General features: G+C 44.4%; 1 protein-coding gene across 1 annotated transcript in view; it reads left to right on the top strand.

The window, feature by feature from the left end:
* dars1 (aspartyl-tRNA synthetase 1) overlaps positions 1-19,139 on the top strand; it is a 70,095-nt gene that overhangs the window by 47,146 nt on the left and 3,810 nt on the right. The window contains exons 10-14 of the mRNA XM_085986639.1: positions 4,863-4,974; positions 12,942-13,076; positions 13,672-13,819; positions 16,825-16,971; positions 17,422-17,464. Of these exons, the coding sequence (XP_085842765.1) occupies positions 4,863-4,974; positions 12,942-13,076; positions 13,672-13,819; positions 16,825-16,971; positions 17,422-17,464 (585 nt within the window). The remainder of the gene's footprint in view (positions 1-4,862; positions 4,975-12,941; positions 13,077-13,671; positions 13,820-16,824; positions 16,972-17,421; positions 17,465-19,139) is intronic.

The raw sequence follows: 19,139 nt of genomic DNA, 5'->3' as shown, positions 1-19,139 counted from the left end.
ATGTGAAGGCGAGGGAAGGTTGGAAAGTGGAAGCAAAGTTGATGAAATTTTCCAGTTCGGGTCGAGAGCAGGAAATGGCATCGAGACTGTCATCAATGTACCAGAAAAAGAGGTGAGGGAGGGGACCTGAGTAGGACTCGAACAAAGAATGTTCCTTGTATCCTGCGAAAGGACAGGCATAGTTAGGACCCTATGGGTTCCCATAGCAACACCTATTATTTGGAGGAAGTGAGTGGAGTCAAAGGAGAAGTTGTTCAATGTGAGCGCAAGTTCAGGCAGAGGAGGGTGGTGTTGGATAGGGACAGAGGGCCCTTAGGCCGTCCTGGTGGGGATGGAGGTGTTGAGGGATTAGACGTCCATGGTGAAAAGGAGACGGTTAGGACCAGGAAACTGGAAACTATTAAATTGGCAGAAGCAATGTTCCCTCTTTTTTTTGGGTGCCTGGCCCCCTTAAGGGGCTGCATGGTCCATTCACAGTTTCGCACATCATGAAACTTAACATTGAAAAAGCCAGTCCCAGGCTGCGCGAGACTGGTGGAGAGTTGTGCAGCCATACAGCTTATAGGGAAAGTTGGGCAGAGGGTGTCGGAAGAGTCACTGGTGTAGGTGCGAAGAAACTGTACAAGGGGAGAAAAAATAGAGTCGAGATCGAAAAAAATCAGTTCCGTGGGACAAGAACAGGCTGAAACGATGGGTCTACCAGGGCAGTCCTGTTTGTAGATCTTGGGAAGGAGGTAGAAATGGGCTGTGTGGGGTTGGGGGACTATGATGTTGGAGGCCTAATTCATCCTGACAGTTAGGGAGATAGAATCGGTGGTGAGGGTACGGAATTTGTGGCAGGACCTAAGATGTTAGCTTCAGTCTTCCCAGTGTTTAGCTGGAGGAAATTACAGCACATCCAGGACTGAATGTTGCAGAAGCAGTCTTGATAGCACAGAGACAGTGGCGGTGTCGAGGTGGGTATCATACATGTATATGTGGAAGCTGACCCACGATCTGTGGATAATGTGACCAAGGGACAGTATGTAGATGATGAAAAGGAGGGGGCCAAAGATAGTTTCTTGGGGGATTCTGGAGTGACAGTCCAGTGCTGGAGATGATATGGCTATGATTGGATAGGCAAGAGTGAAACCAAGGAAAGGGAGTCGCATGAAGCTGGACAATGGAGGAGAGGGATTGAAGAAGGATGGCATTGTCAATCATGTTGAAAGTTGCAGAGAGGACAAGAAAAGATAATGCATCATGGTCACGATCACAGAGGATGATGGTGACTTTGGTTAGGGCTGCTTGGTGCGCTGGGAAGGGCAACAGCCTGATTGGAGGGATTCAAACAGGGAGTTGTGGCTGAAATGGGCATGGATATGGGAGGGGAGGTTGGAAGTGGGGCAGTAGTTAGCAGGGACAGAGAGGTTGAGGATTAATTTTTTGAAGAAGGGGGTGATGGCGGTGATTTTGAAAGGGACGGGGACAGTACCTGACAAGAGGAAACCATTTACAATATTAGCTAGCATAGAAGCCAGGAAATGAAGTTGGGGGGGAGGGGGGCAGCGGGGTCAGGCGTTTAGTGGGAATAGAATCAAGGGAGCAGGAGGTAGCTCTCATGGACAAGATGAGGTTGGAAAGGGTAGAGGGAGATTGTTGAGAAATGAAATAGGGACAGGGGGAGGGGTTTCAAGGCTAGAGTGAGAGGAACAAGTTTAGCTTAGCGAGAAAGAGATGGGGAAGTCACAGAGGCAGCTGACTGGATGGTCCCTTTCTTTCTGATAAGATCTACGAACTCCTTGCACTTGTTAGAGATGAAGGTGGAGGGCTGTTATAGGGAGATAACAGCTGGAGCACGCCACTTCCAACACCCTTTATCCCTGGCCCTTTGTTTTCTGTCTGCTAACTAACTTTCTGCCCACTTTCTCTGGTACAAAAATTCAGGTATATGATGCAAGCCTCCTGTGAGATACCTTATCAAAAATCCATATACTCTGCAGTCCCTTTATTATCTATATACAATGGATCTCTTCTTCAAAAAAATTCTATTGAATTTGCCAAATACAACTAGCATTTAATAAATCCCTGCTGGCTGTCTTTCATTATTCTGTGCATCTCTAACTGTTCAATAATTTGATCTCAAATTCCTGATTCTAATAATTTGCCCACAACTGATGTTGGACTAAATGGTCTGTCGTTGCCTCGTTTACCCATCTCTTTCTTCCTGGAAAGTGTTACAATGGCTACCCTTGAGTGCCCTGTACAATTTGCATTTTTGGGCACATTGAATAATTGTGGTTGGTGTTTCTGCTCTTTCCTCTCCAACCTCCTTCAACAGCCTAGCTTGCATACTGTAAGTACTTGATCCACTGGGTTCTGTTCAGTTTTTCTGAACCAGTTCCTTTCCAATAGTAACGCTAACAATGGTCCATATCTTTCTCGAGTACACCTCCATTCTCACCCACCATCATTTATAAAAACTTGCAAAATATCTCATCCTCCACAAGTAGACTCTCTCTGCCTTCACTGAGTAGTCCTACCTCTCTCTAACAATTCACTTACTTTTAAAATGCTTAGAAACGCTCTTACTACTTCCTTTTATATTGGCTTTTAGCCCTTTTCATCTCTCCACTACATTTTCTCTATTCATGATTTTCTTGAGTGTTGTTAGCCCTGGTTTTATCATATGCTTTCCTTTTAAGTTTTAGATTTAATCTATTTATTCGCAGAACTCTATCCTTTGATTCACTGCTTTTTTGTCTAATAAGCATATATCTATTTTGTTCTATCTCCATCTCGTATTTGAAGATTCTCTACTGCAAATCCATTATTTTGCTGATGACCAGTCTGCCCAGTTAATTTGGGCCCGATCCCTCCTTACCTAGCTGAACTTTACTCGTTTCCAAAAAGAAAATGAGGTTGTGGGGTGAGGAGATTAAAACGTTCTTCTCATAGATAAATAGTTAATGTTAAGTACATGAGGGTACAGTCACTGTATGGTTTGAGTATATTTACGTACAGCAGAATAGCTCGTACTAGAATCATATGTCACTGAGTGTTAATTTTTTTTGGTCAACTGTTGAGTAGTGAAACTGTGTTTTTATTAGCTCAATGACGACACCTGGGGTTTGTGTGGTTACGAAAGGAAGCCATGCATATTTTACCTTCTGTAATTGTATACGTCAATGATTAGATGTGTGAAACTTTCACGTTCCTTATACCAGTATATGAATGTTATGTTTATTACCATTATACTTTTCACTTCAACACCTCAGTAAGTCAGCAGCTAATGTCCTAACATGTCATGTCGTAGGCTGGTAAGGCAAAACATGACACGTCTTTTGGAGCTTTGGGGATGCATTGAGCGCAGCCAGGCTTTCCCCACCTGGATGGGAGGGAAGGAAAACTGGGGCTGACCCAAACTATTCTGCTGTCACAAACCTAACTGGTAGACAGCTAGAGAAAAGTAAGACTTGACTGCTTCACCCCTTGGTTGAGAATAGCAACTAGTTTGAGGGCCTGAAGAGAGGTGGCAGTACAAAAGTGGGCTGAATGTTATGTTTAGTACCATTGTTCAGCATCATTCGAGACTCGTCAGATACTGACGCAGTCCGTGTCCATATGCAGCAAGACCTGGACAACATTCAGACTTGGGCTGACAAGTGGCAAGTAACATTCGCACCACACAAGTGCCAGGCAATGACCATCTCCAACAAGCGAGACTCTAACCATCTCCCCTTGACATTCAATGGCATTACCATCGCTGAATCCCCCACTATCAACATCCTGGGGGTTACCATTGATCAGAAACTGAACTGGACCAACCATATAAATACTGTGGCTACAAGAGCAGGCCAGAGGCTGGGACTTCTGTGGCGAGTGTCTCACCTCCTGACTCCCCAAAGCCTTTCTACCATCTACAAGGCACAAGTCAGGAGTGATGGAATACTCTCCACTTGCCTGGATGAGTGCAGCTCCAACAACACTCAAGAAGCTCAACACCATTCAGGATAAAGCAGCCCGCTTGATTGGCACTCCATCCACCACCTTCAACATTCACTCCCTCCACCACCGGCGCACTGTGGCTGCAGTATGTACCATCTACAAGATGCACTGCAGCAACTCGCCAAAGCTCCTTCAACAGCACCTTCCAAACCCGCGACCTCTACCACTTAGAAGGACAAGGGCAGCAGACGCATGGGAACATCACCACCTACAAGTTCCCCTCCAAGCCACACACCACCCTGCCTTGGACCTGTATCGCTGTTCCTTCACTGTCGCTGGGCCAAAATCCTGGAACTCCCTTCCTAACAGCATTGTGGGTGTACCTACACCATATGGACTGCAGCGGTTCAAGAAGGCGGCTCACCACCATCTTCTCAAGGGCAATTAGGGATGGGCACTAAATGCAGGCCTAGCCAGCGACGTCCACATCCCATCAATGAATAAAAAAAAAATTTTTAATTAAATGATCAATTTTACAAGACAGTTCTCAGACTAACTTGTTATGGTCATTACAGTTGTAGTTAGGTCTGAGCTTTTTAAATAGATTTTTTTAATATAGCTTCATGGATTCTGCCCTTCCTAATTGATCAGAAACTGCCACATCAGTGACATTTGCCACTTTTGTTTTTTTTAAATTCCAACAAATTTTAGAGAGACTATCAAGACAGCAAGTTTACAAATGACAAATTATTGCACTGGCTAATTTAGTAAGACTGTTCTGATAAAATATTTGATCATAATTGTATTCAAACCTGAGGAAACTAAATCTGGTTATGAAGCTAAATGATTAGGTTACGGGTCTTGAGATTTTAACAGTAACTAGTAAAATCAGAACCCGTACAACAAACTTATCTCCTTGAATGACTTTATTGCAGACGACGACCAGTCAATCCATCTTTCGTCTGCAAGCTGGTGTCTGCCAACTATTCAGGGAGACACTAATCAAAAAGGAATTTGTAGAAGTTCAAACTCCAAAAATTATCTCAGGTACTTTTCAATTTCTCTTTTGTGATCTAGTCATAAATGTCTCAGCTGTATATGTAATGATGTACAAAGAAATTGAATTCATAATTAGAACATGCTACATTGTAAAGATGCAAGGATAAAAGTAAATTGCAAACATGTATCTATGCATTGTCAGTAATTTGTTGATGAGGCATGTGGTTTTTACAGGAAAATAGACAGAATTGTGGAATGCAATCCCAAAATACCTGTAAGCATCCTGGAATCATTTAATAATAAAAACAGTTAGACTTTGCCACCGTACACCACTGGCCCTGTTTAGTAACATTAGAGCTTAGCTTAGCTTCCACCTATGTATGCAAAGTTTGATGCACGTTTGAAAACTCTGGTGATTTGTAATGTTAAACCCCATGCAAAATTGTACTTTTCTGACTGTATTAGCTGCAGTCAGCATGTAAAGGTAACCATTTTTAGCTATAGTTTGAAAAAAGTTCATATATTTGTAAAATTGAAACTGCTGTTTCAAATAACCAATTTATATTAATTTAAAAAGTTATCGTGCAGTGAGGAAATGAGAAATTGCAAACTACTGCGCAAAAAGCATTATGTAAAAAATGTGTGATCAGATATTGTACAGGATATCCTGTTACATAAAGCATACATTTTAGGAAACAAAACAAAGCACACATTTTCAGTAAGTCCATGTTGCGACTTGGGAGAATGTTATTTGCCTGGCCTCTTGGCAAGGAATGGTTTGAGACATGAGGACCTAATGAGATGGTGTAAATTGTATCTCTGTCCATTTTCTAATGTCATAACCAAAGATTCAGTGCAATATGTTCATTATGATTATATTTTCAACTGAGGAAAATTAAAAATGTATGCAATATAATTAACTATGTTTCAGTTGAAGAATAGGAAATAAAAAAATGCTGTATTAACAAAAAAATTATGTTCACATTTAAAGAAAAAATCCTCGAAACATTTAATCTAGTATGATTAAAAGTGACACCTATTGGTGTATTTATTATGTAAACCTGTATAATTATCAATACAAAAAGTGTTCATAATTTGGCAAATACTTAGTTTAATACTTTATTTGCCTAGGTAAACCTAATTTTTCTAAACCTGGTAAGAAATAAAGTACAGTATAACAAAGTCCTACATTAAATTTGGAGTGATGTTAATAGATTGGCCTGGATTATCATATGACCCAATCAATGCTGTGGTGTGTGCCAGACATGTATTTGCAGTTTTATTTTCCACCCAGCCACTTCTGCAATGTATTTTGTTTAAACTTATGGGGATCATGAACATCAGCAGTATTTAAAAATATTAGTATGTCTCGTTGATCCGTTTTTTCATCCAGTATGAATCATATAAAACCTTTGCCCAAAACAAAACCATATTTGTTCTGTCAGTTGGTTTCAGTGACCTATTTGCTGCTTGGACTTGGATTTGGACTTCAATGCTGCTCAGTGGCTTATTTGGCTAGTACAATACTGCCCCCTGTTGTCCAGCCTGTTCTAGAGGTTAAACATGAAGGCCTAGAAATTGGGTTGGTAGCGCCGGCGCTGAGCGCCTAAAGAGACCTAGAATTGTGGCGATGCCCTATGTTGGGGCGGGCGCTATGAAGATAGCGCCAACTCAGATATTGACTATACATTTAGCGCCTGCGCTAAGTGTTTGCGAGCGCAAGCAGCTCATGACGTCATTTCAGTGTGCAACGCCTTTTAGGGGCGCCTGAGCGCATATTGGGTGGCGCCCGGAGCCTTAGCGCCCAGCGCTATTAGTGACAGTTCGAGGGAGGGCTAACAGGCCCTTCTCGGAGTAGGGGGGCGCTATTTAAAGGGGACAGCTCTAGTGCAGAATCTTCTGCCACTTAGCCTGCTCATTGCGATCGTTGCTAGAGAGAGTTGGCGAGCTAATGTTCTGGGAATTTAGCTTTACAGTACTTGGGACCTTCAACCCTGTCCGAAGCACTTTCAGCACTACACCTAAAAGCCTTTTGACCAGCTGGCATCGGAATGGGAGCTTGGTTGGAGGGCGACGGCCTCATCGCCCAACACTGTGAAGGGGCAGAGAGACGGCGGGAGAGAGGGCCGGGATTGGCCAGAAGGAGGAGGGGCAATGGAGGTCGGCCAATCCGAAGGGATGCTGCGAGGCTCTTTAGGCAGCAGGTGCCAAGCCTTGACATGTCGGAGGAGCAGTGTTTGGGAAGGCTCCGATTCTGGAGGGACATTGTTACTGATCTGTGCCACCTGCTTGGTCAGGATCTGCAGCCGCGTGAACGCTGCAGAACCTCTCTGTCCGTGATGGCTAAACTGACTGATGGCCTCCATTTTTATGCCAACGGATCCTTTCAGTCAGCCATTGGGGACAATGCGACTGTCGCTCAGGCTGCAGTCCACTGTTGCATCCGGCAAGTTACAGATGCCCTTTATAGGCGAAGGCGTCAATTCATTACCTTCCCTCGGACCCTGCACAAGCAGGCGGAGGAGGAGGAAGATGGAAGGGCTGCTGAAAGTGGAAGGGCCATACGTCAGAGGCTCATCTGGACTCCTGTCGACACCCCTGTGGCGGAATGATGAGAGTCTTAACTCATGCACACTTTGGATGTTTGAGGGCCTCTGAATGCCAGCATCACTGAAAGTAGTCACATGCACCATGCCACATTGCAACTTCTGTTTATTGGCACAAAAGTCTTTCATTACAGCTAAACAACGTAATGTCAACAGAAACCATAACTTTCAAAATAACTGTGACCTGTTCGGCAAAGCCGCAAAACTCAACAAACCTACTGCAAATATAACAACAGGTGAGGTTGTCCTTGAATTTGGACAAACAAACGTCTCAGCACCTCCCTCTACAACTGGCCCCTTGAGGGAGAACGACTTCTCTTTCGCGCCCGGCCCCTTCCCTCCCTGCTGCTCCTACGTAATTGGACCCCAGTGGCGGCCTCAAGGCTGGGGGACGCCTGCTGACTGTCTGGAAGCGCAGAAGCCTCTGAGGGACGGCCTGGCCGACCTCTGGCCTTGGAGGGTGCGGACGCAGGATGCTTGATGTGACCATGGCTGGAAGCAGTGTGGCCTGCAGGTGGTGGCAGCTGCAATGCAGGCGTCCCAGCGCTGGCATGTGCAATGGTCTCCTGCCGAGAGAGGACACCTGCACCATGGTCTGACGACACACTGGCTATCTGAGGGGAGCGGCTCGGCTCATCCGCCACAATCGCATGCTCCACTGATTCCTGGCCTCGTATGGGACTGGAAGGGCCCGGGGTGATCCTAACTGATGCAGAGAGGGTGGCTACAGTGAGAGATCACGTTGCGTCAATCTAGCTGTGGAGGAGCCCAGCAAGTGACTGCGTGGCAACAGTGAGGACCTGTGTGCCAGGTGCCAGTGCTTCGGAGAAGGCCTGGACAGTTCTTCCCATTGCTTCGGACAAGGCAGGTGCCGACCACTCCACTGCCTCGGACAAGCCCTGCACAGACCTTTCCAGGGATTGTCCGAAGCCCTGAACAGTCCTTTCTATTGCCGACTCAAAGCCGTGGTCAGTCCTCTCCATTGTTGGGCCGAAGTCCTGGATAGTCCTGTCCATTGTTGCCCCGAAGCCCTGGATAGACCTGTCCATTGTTTCCCCGAACACCTGGAGAGTCGTGTCCATTGTTGCTCCAAAGCCCTGGAGAGTCCTCTCCATTGTTGCCCCGAAGTCCAACATACTCATAGCCAATGAATCTATTGACTCAGGCATCTTCTCCACTGCAGCCATCAGCTCCGTGTGTCTGACCCGGGCCTGTTTGCTCATCTCAGCCAGGCGACGGACCTCATCTGCACTCTGTGCAGCAGTCATCACGACCTGCCTTGCCCTCCGGGGAGACGGTGGCCGAACTTGCCTATCCCCCGTGCGTTGCTGCATGCCGCTTGGTCCGGCAACTGGTTCATCCTCAGAGCACCCCCCCTCCCCTCCAGGGGACTACTATCCCCAGTCTGTAGATGTGTCAGCTCCCCGGATTCTGCAACGGCTGGTCCGGATTCCTCCTGGTCCTCACCTCCGGTGGCACTGGCAGCTTCAGCGCGTTGAGCCCGAGTTGGTGCTGCTTCATCTGAAAGTGGGAGGTGGAAGAGTGGCTTTAGCAAAAGGACAGCTTTGCTGAAAGGCATGCCAGATTGCGGCAAGGCTCTGACATGGCTGCACACTGAGGATGCATGCTGGCGGGGGGACCAAGTGGAAGGCAACAGGTGGAAAAGGTGAGAGTCTTACCCTCACTGTCGGTAATGGGGTCGGCAGATGCAGTGGTCACAGGACCATACAGCCGTCCTCCAAGTATCTGGTGCACTCTCTCCTCCAGATCCGTGAGAGTGACCACTTGTGGAGGTCCGCCACCGGTTCGACACTGCTCCTTTCGAATCATCGCCAGCTTGGACTGCAGGGGAAAGAAGGGGAGGTTCTGTAACATGATGCCTTGAGACCTCATCGCATGCCCCCCATGGTGCAAGAGCCCTTACATGAGGCCTTGAGACATCTGTCCATGTGTGTGCCCAGAAAGGGCCATGGGTGCATGCTGACAGATGGCCTTTGGGGCATCATTGCAGCAGGGTGCCCGAAGTCAGCTGCAGATGGAGGGAAGCACAAGTTTGATAAACCATCACTCACCCTAACGATCCGTGTGAGGTCGTTGAATTTCTTCCTGCACTGAACAGGGGTCCTGGTCACCATGCTGCTGGAGTTGACCCTCACAGCAACCTCCCTCCAAGATCGTCGGTAAGCCTTCTGATTCGGCCTCTTGCCATTATCCGGATACAGGACCTCTCGACGGTGTTCAACTGCAGCCACCAAGTGGTCCAGAGCCTCAGTGCTGAAGCGCTCTGCTCTCTGTCTAACCTTCTCCATGCTGAACAAGTTTGTACCGCCAGACAAGGGCGAGCACCGTTTCTGAGGCCTACAGGGCGTTGGGTTTTGAAGCTCAGGCTGACTGACCCACCCCTTTAAGAGCCGGCTGGCACCTGGAGGTCTCGTGCTTTCCCGTAATTGAGATCACCTGCGCTGCGCCTGTCCGCGTCGATATTGAGTAGCGCCTGAATTTTTGCGCCCTAAGAGCACCGTGCAACGGCTGAATTAGCGCCTCAATCCCCTTTGGGGGCGATGCAACCCAATATCGCGCCAGGCGGCGATAAGTTTCGTCTGGCTATAAAATTTGCGCAGCGCCAGTTCTAACGCCTCAAGCGGGGCTATACCCAATTTCTAGGCCGAAATCTCTTTCAAGGGCCTGTTTTCTGCTCAGGGTGCAGTGGTTAATGAGCCTGCAAGTGAAGAGGCTTTTCCTGTTGCTGGCTGCTTTTCTTTGGAAAAGTGAAGGTCAGTCAGCCTGGCAAACAAGGCATCAATGACCTGATGTATGCAACGATGCATTGCAGATTAGCTGATGTTACCTGAGGCAGCTTGAAAGGTAGCAGTTCACAAAAAGCAGGACAAATCCAATCCAGCCAAATATCGCCCCATCACTCTACTCTCAATGTTCAGCAAAGTGATGGTAGGTGTTGTCGACAGTGCTATCAAGCGGCACTTATTCACCAATAACCTGCTCACTGATGCTCAGTTTGGGTTCCGCCAAGACCACTCGGCTCCAGACCTCATTATAGCCTTGGTCCAAACATGGACAAAAGAGTTGAATTCCGGAGGTGAGAGTGACTGCCCTTTACATTAAGGCAGCATTTCACCGAGTGTGGCATCAAGGAGCCCTAGTAAAATTGAAATCCATGGGAATCAGGGCGAAAACTCACCACTGGCTGGAGTCATACCTAGCACAAAGGAAGATGGTTGAGATTGTTGCAGGTCAATCATCACAGCCCCAGGACATCGCTGCCGGATTTCTTCAGGGCAGTGTCCTCGGCCCAACCATCTTCAGCTACTTCATCAATGACCTTCCCTCCATTATTAGGTCAGAAGTGGAGATGTTCGCTGATGATTGCATTCGAAACTCCTCAGATAATGAAGCAGTCCACGCCTGCCTGCCGCAAGACCAGGACGACATTTGGGCTTGGGCTGATAAGTGGCAAGTAACATTCGCGCCACATAAGTGCCAGGCAATGACTATCTCCAAAAAGAGAGAGTCTAACCACCGCCCCTTGACATTCAACTGCATTACCATCGCCAAATCCTCCACCATCAACATCCTGGGGGGTCACCATTGACCAGAAACTTAAACCAGCCACATAAATACTGTGGCTACAAGATCAGGTCAGAGGCTAGGTATTCTGCGATGAGTGTCTCACCTCCTGACTCCCCAAAGCCTTTCCACCATCTACAAGGCACAAGTTAGGAGTGTGATGGAATACTCTCCACTTGCCTGGATGAGTGCAGCTCCAACAACACTCAAGAAGCTCAACACCATTCAGGACAAAGCAGCCTGCTTGATTGGCACACTATCCACCACCTTAAACATTCACTTCCTCCACCACCGGCGCACCGTGGCTGCAGTGTGTACCCTCTACAAGATGCACTGCAGCAACTCACCAAGGCTCCTTTGGCAGCACATCTCAAACCTGCGCCCTCTACCACCTAGAAGTGCAAGGGCAGCAGGCACATGGGAACACCATCACCTCCAAGTCACACACCATCCTGACTTGGAAATATATCGCCATTCCGTCATCGTCGCTGGGTAAAAATCCTGGAACTCCCTCCCTAACAACCTTCACAAGGACTGCAGCGGTTCAAGAAGGTGGCTCACCACCACCTTCTCGAGGGCAATTAGGGATGGGCAATAAATGCTGGCCTTGCCAGCGACGCCCACATCCCAAGAACGAATAAAAAAAAGTTGTGTAGACGTTGTGGCAGTAGTTACTCACCACCATAAGCTGTTCCAGTCGTGAATGAGGTTTGTGGGTTGGACTGCAGGAGATGGCAAAGCTCCCCGATGAAGCGTGAGCAGAGAAGGCAGAGTTCCTCAGGTATGACCAAGTAACTGTGTGGTGGGGTCTATTGACCCATCCTGAGTAAAAGCAAATCAGGTCAGGCCACCACTGATGCAGATGCACACCTACCTCTGTGCATTCCTATAGAAATCCAAATCCTCATCCTCTAGCTCCCTGAGTGCAAGAGAAATATCCTGCTTATCAGTATAGGGTGATTGAATTGACAATATAACTCCCTTCAGTGATAGGATATGAAAAATAAAGAAATTCAAACAATACAAAACTGTTAATTAATAGCAAAATCCCCCTGCAAAAATGTGACAAACTAAATTAAACAAATGCAAATCAAAAAGAAGTACTAGCTCACTGTCTCTAAAATCGGTTAAACGCAGCTTTAAGAAACTTTCAAAGGAGAAAAACACACATGCATCTACGTAGCACCTTTCACAACCTTTGAAATGCTTTTTGAGTGTATTCACCGTTGTAATGTAGGGTAACATGGCAGCCAATTTGCACACAGCAAAAGGCAGGAAGTGAGGTTGCAATGTATTTGTTTAAAATATACATTCAGCTATGACTTGTGTTTCACAGAATTTGTGGCACACCAGGAGAACAGCCTGACCAGAAAATAACAGGCAGAATTGGCTTGAAGCCCTCTTGCACAATCTCCCCCTCCCCACCCCCCACTTCTGCATGCCAATGTTGCACCATAAAATCATTCCTTAATCTGACACGGGCAACCATGACCTGGTTCATAATTTTAATGTAGTCAAATGTAATTTCATATATAGGATGTATGAGTTATCTAAATATCTCCCTATTTATGTGTAAAAATCTCCCAATATATTAAAAACAGTGAGTCGTCTCTGAATTCCAAAGGTACTGCATCTGTAGGCGGCTCTGTCAATGTTAGGTTACACGACCGCTCAAACTGAACCGAAAGTGAATCCCCAAGCAGATGTGACAGGACAGAAAATGTTAATAGAAGCCTTATTTTTTTTTTTTTTAATAATCAATCATGATTATAGCGATGTAAATGGTCAATTGTGGCAATTGAAATACTACTGATTTTCTTGTAGCTGCCAGCGAAGGAGGGGCCAATGTGTTTACTGTGTCCTATTTTAAAACCAGCGCTTACCTGGCTCAGTCACCACAGCTTTACAAGCAGATGTGTATTTGCGCTGACTTTGACAAAGTGTTTTGCATTGGACCCGGTAAGTCTTTATTGTTCTGTACTCCCTGTCCTTTAAATGCTATAATTAAGGGAGGGGATTGGGTTGGGTAGGAGGATCCAATCGCTGGTGCTGTACATTTATAGATGGCATTAAATAGTTTAAAACCAAGCCATTTCACTGTTGAAAAATGGTCACTATCTTTGTCTATTATCCATTGATTTAGTATTTTTAGACTGTATAGATGTTATAAAGAACTTCAATTTACAAACTAGAATTTTATTCATTTTACATTATATATAGATAACATAGATGACTTGCATCAGAACTGCTGTCATTATTGAAATGTTCCAATACTCTGAAACTAAATTTATTTTGGGTTTACAACTGCACTGGCACAATCACCCACAATCTTTTAAAGGCATGCAGATGTACTGTATTCTCTTCATAATTATCTGCCTTCCCAGTTTTGATACTAGCATTTTGCAGTAATTCAAATTCTTTTTTTTAGACAAAGCTTAACTGTGCATTATGTTGTAATACTATCCATTCACATATATAAGACAGTATTATAACACACTTAGTTTTGAATTTTAGAAAATGACAGTACATGTAAAGTTTACCGTGTTGTTCACAGTATTCCGAGCTGAGGACTCCAACACACATCGCCACCTGACTGAGTTTGTTGGGCTGGATATTGAGATGGCATTCAACTACCACTATCATGAGGTGGTGACTGAAATTGCTGATACTCTGGTACAGATTTTCAAGGGTTTGAGAAATAGGTAAAGTAACTGTTGGCTACATTCAGTCACTTTATTTCTTCTCATGTTTGCAGTTGTTTTCCTCTCTGTTGAGGTTATTGTGTGGGAGGATAAAAGTATAATTTGAATGTTTGCAAGGGAAAATGTGTTTGTCCAAATGTTTAGCAACGTGCTAACATAGGGTATATTTGAATGTAATGTTGCATTCTAACTTACTGAATTACTCAGTGGTGGCACTCTTGTCTCTGAGTCATTAGCTTCAAGCCCCATGTCAAGGACAAACATATAATCTAGGCTAAAATTTCAGTGCAGTACTGAGGGAGTGCTGCATTGTCAGAGGTCCTGTCTTTCAGATGAGATGTTAAATGAAGGCCTCATCTGCCTGTTTAGGGTGGTACTGTTTGAGGAAACAGCGAGAGAATTCTTCAGTGTCGTGGCCAACATTTATCCCTCAACCAACAACAACTTGCATTTAGCCCCTTTAACTTACTAAAACAATCCAGTGCACTTCACAGGAACATTATCAAACAAAATTTGACCCCAAGCCACATAAGCAGATATTGGGACAGGAGAGGTAGGTTTTAAGGAGCTTCTTAAAGGAGGACGGAGAGGTTTAGTGAGGGAATTCCAGAGTTCTTGGGGCTTAGGCTGCTGAAGGCACGACCACCAATGGTGGAGCGATGAAAATTGGGGATGCCCAAGAGGCCAGAATTGGAGGAGTACAGAGATTTCAAGGGTTATAGGGCTGGAGGGAGTTAGAGATAGGGAGGGGCAACACCATGGAAGGATTTAAAAACCAGGATGAGAATTTTAAAATCGAGGCGTCGACGGACTGGGGGCCAATGTAGGTCAGCAAGCACAAGTGAACAGGACTTGGTGTGAGTTAGGATACGGGCAGCAGAGCTTTGGATGAGCTCAAGTTTACAGTGGGTGCAAGGTAAGAAGCTGGCCAGGAGAGAAATGGAATATTCAAGTCTAGAGTTAACAGAGGCATGGATGAGGGTTTCAGCAGCAGATGAGCCGAGGTAGGGGTGGAGACGAGCGATGTCACTGAAAACACATTAACTAGTCATACATCTATTGCTTTTTGTGAGACCTTGCTATGTGCAAATTGGATGCCATGTTTGCTTACATACAACCAGTGACTATGCTTCAAAAGTAATTCATTAGCTGTGAAGCACTTAGGGATGTACAACGGACGTGAACAGTGCTATGTAACTACAACTTAATTCTTTCTTTACCGTGGCGAAAATTGAGTTGCAAATACAATTCAAGGAATAAAAGTGCTATTACGATAGCAAAATACTGCAGATGCTGGAAATCCGAAATAACAACAGAAAATGCTGGAAAAACTCAGCAGGTCAGGCAACATCCGTGGAGAGAAATTTGAGTTGACGTTTCGGGTCGAACTCTACGTACAGGAAACTTTCTGGTATCCAGCACTGATGGGACTTGAGCTGGTGCTGTACCATCAAAACTGCCGTAGAAACCAGCGCTAATGTTAAAACATACAGAGCTTTTGAGCTCCGTGTGAATCAACAAACCCTAACAGCTTCAAAACAGTCGGCCGCAGCTTAAAAGCGTCTCTGTAGCTAAGCAACAGCTTCAGCTAGACCTTGCAGAGCCTGACTAGGAAAAAAAAGCAACGAGAAGTAAAAAAAACTTATAGGAAACAGCTCCTGAATTTTGCTGGTAGATAGAGCTTTCCGGACGTTTAAAACGAAAGTTTCCTGTAATGGCCCAAATGTTGCTGGAGCAGGGGCATATTGCACCGTGCCCTGTTAATTAGACTTGTTCGTGCACATTCAGGTTTTAAAAAAAATTGCCCACAAAGTTGCTGGAAAGCAAGTTTATAGCAGCTCAGCGAGGGCAACAGGGCATCTGGGACCTTGGTGAACAACGGGACAAACAGTGTAGCTCCTTAACCAGTGAGATTTAAGGATTGTGGAAAAAAAAAAGAGTAAGATCTGAGAAGGAAGTATAAATTAGAGTGGATGAATTCAATGTCAAATCAGATATAGAAAGAGAAATAAAGAGGGGGAAAGAAAGATTGGATTAAGAGAGAGAGAAAAAAGACAGAAAGGAAAAGTAAAAAAGAAAATGTAAAAATTTTAAATGTGATTTTTTTATATCTCTTAAAACAATTGACAACCTAAAGGAATGAGACTCCACATTTATAATTATTCACTTTCTGGGCAAGTGATGTTGATTGACAGTAATTAACAATTATCACATCATTAAAATGGTGCTCACACTAAATTTAACTTAACGAGTTTAGTGGGCAGTTAATGTGCAAATGCAGCAACTTCCTGAAAATCACCGGGAGGTTAAGAGTAAGATGCTGTTTTCGCGAAGCAAATCGCCCAGCAACTTGTGGCGACTCACAATTCATGGGGTATCTCTTCCTCGCTACAAGTTGCTGGCTGATTTACGCATTATTAATAGCATGCATTGTTCAGACGCTGTTAGTTTTTCAGCAGAATCTGGCCCATTGTAAAGAAATTCAGTTGCATAAAATCTTAATGCATCACTTTCCCTTTTTTAGATGCCAGATATTAAAATGGTTTTAAATACTGTATTTGCATAATCTCAATTTCTGCCAGTATGTTGTCCTCTTTACAAGTACCTATTTAAAAAGGATAAAGGAACATTATCCTGCTTCTAATTCATGTTATACTTGATCTGAGAGTAATTGATGCTGTCACTGAATGCTGATCATGGAAATTGTTCTGGTCCCTGTAAAAATTTACACAGTTCAAAACTCACCAAAAAATTGGACAAAAATAAATTGGGGCATTCATTACGTTCAGTTTGTTGTAGACATTTGACCAGGCATTAGTTAAAAGTTCTTGAAAATTGAACAGCATTTTATAGTTTAAACTTTGCCTCCTCTTAGAGCTAAAACTAACAGCAACAATAACTGAAAGCTAATAGTTCATTTAAAAAGTAAATAAACTTAACTGTAGTCCAAAACTGTGTGAAATCATTGTAAAGCATTAATTTATTGCATTTTTTAAACTGAATAGGTATCTGACTGAAATTCAAACAATATGTAAACAATACCCCTGTGAACCGTTTAAGTTCTTGGAACCAACTTTGAGGCTGGAATTTCCAGAAGCTGTGGCCATGCTGAAGGAAGCTGGTGTGGAGATGGGTGATGAAGAGGATTTGAGGTAAAGATAAGAATTAAACTAGTCTTCCCATTTAAGTTGATTCATGGTAAGAACTTGCTCTGTATTAATGGCACTGTAGATGGTGATTTAACTGAGAAATTAGTAGCCTCAGAAACTAAAACAATTACTTTGATTATGTTTTTTTGCACGTCAGCATAACTCGTCACTGTCTTCTCAACATGGCAATAAAATGCCAACTAAGTTAATCCATTAGTTCAAAGATAAACCAATTACATCTACCAAGAAATTATTGGAAGAACAAGATATCTGTGATAGTAACTAGTTAACAGGTCACATTTTCCTATTTAATTCCTGGAATAATGCAATCCTAAAGGTAGGTGATATTGGAATTAGGGATGAGATGGTAAATATTGATTTTGCTCCATTAATGGTTACAGAGTTATAATAGTAAATTAAGATTGTGAGCATATTATTTCATTTACTTTACAGCACCCCAAATGAAAAGCTATTGGGTCGCCTAGTGAAGGAAAAGGTAATAGAAATATGATTATCATTTTATTCTTTGTAAGGAAATGAATGCATTACATTCAAATATTGTTAAATATTCTGCTAAATGAGAGTATTTTAACAACATCTGAAGTGATCCAGCTATACCTATCACTATCGTATCACCAGGTTGCCTCAAATTTCAGTTAAGGCAGTCGGAACAAATTGTTGTAGCATTAATGCGAGATTGTCCTTGATTTATTCAATCCATATTGTTACTATTTGATTATGTTGTTAATTTCCAGATGTACTTATTAAGGGGGGAAAATTCGGTTGCTTTGCACCTCCCGTTAGCGCCCTAAGAGGGCGTTAATGGGGCTCGAAGCAACTAGCGCCCGGGCGCAGCGATGTGTGCACCGCTTGCGAAATTGACCAGACATTTTGTGGCGGCACTAAACGCTACCACCACGATCTCCTGCACCCACAGATCTTGACGTCAGTCGAGCGTGCAACACCCCGGTAGCGCCTGGACCGGATATTGAGTGGCACCCCCTGCCGTACCACCTGCCGCTAGCAACGACCGGTTGAGGGGAGCATTTTGCAGTCGGGAAGGGACTGGGGGCAGGGAGGAGGGCTATTTAAAGGTGACCGCTTCCTGCCGTTTTTTGTCGGCGATATTTTTGCAACACGCATTCTGAGAGAGAGAGAGAGAGACTTCTGGAGAGATTCAATGCTGTGTGAAGGAGTTTTGGGTACTGAGCTGCACTTTGCAGGTTCATTTTGATTTGACCTTCCTTGCATCGATTTAGAAGAGCCTGTGGGGGCTGCACTTTGAGCTCTTTCCCTGGGCCTCTCCATTGTTCTTTCCAGCAGATTTGATGTACAGGTCTCTCCAGGCTGAGATTCAGGGCTGCAATGAGCAAGGTGTGGATGGAGAGCAAGATTGACCCTCCCCTTTAAGAACTGGCCAGTGTCATTGTGTCTGTGTTCCATTGCTGATTGACATCACATGAGCTTCGCCAGCACTCTGAGGTAGCGCCTCGCTCCTCGGCGTTAGCGCCTTTAAGAGAGGTGTGTAGCGCCTGATTTAGCGCTCCAGTCACCTCCAGGGGCGATAGAAGCCAAGTTTGCAGTCGGAGGTGATAATTAGCGCCAGGCGTTAAACTTTGCGCCCGGACGATAATTGCGCCCCAAACGGGGCGATACCGAATTTCTCCCCCTAAGAGTTTTTGTTTTATTCATTAAAAAAATTGCTTCCCACTATTATTGAAACAGGAGTACATTATAATGTCATCTTTCTATGAAATGCTAAGTTGTTAACTGATACTGAGTATTTTACCAGTGATTGTCACTGTTAATTTTTATCTGGCGGAAATTATGTTAAACTCAGTTTGCTTCTCTAGGCTTTAAGCATTCATAGATGCACATCTATGCTGCATATCCAGGAATTTTACTTGGACCATTCTTTAGAAGGTTTTTACTTGCTAAATCAACAGAATCAAACGTAAAAATCCAGATCATAGGAGCTTTGCTGGAATAATAATACTTGTCACGGGGGTCTTTTTTTTTGGTTACTTTGTTTGAAAAAAGATGCAAATTAAGAGGTGTTGTGATTACAAGACTTTTTTGAGGAGTCACAATCATGAAAATATTACTCCACACATGTCCACATTTCTAGTTTATTTCGATTAATAGGCTTTAGCTATGTTTAAACGTGTAAT

The sequence above is a fragment of the Somniosus microcephalus genome, chromosome 4 (assembly GCF_052327205.1).
Source record: "Somniosus microcephalus isolate GS21.2 chromosome 4, FLI_Smic_1.0, whole genome shotgun sequence".
Taxonomy (NCBI): Eukaryota; Metazoa; Chordata; class Chondrichthyes; order Squaliformes; family Somniosidae; genus Somniosus; species Somniosus microcephalus.
The sequence above is the reverse complement of the archived record's forward strand: the minus strand, read 5'-3'. Positions and strand labels throughout refer to the sequence as shown.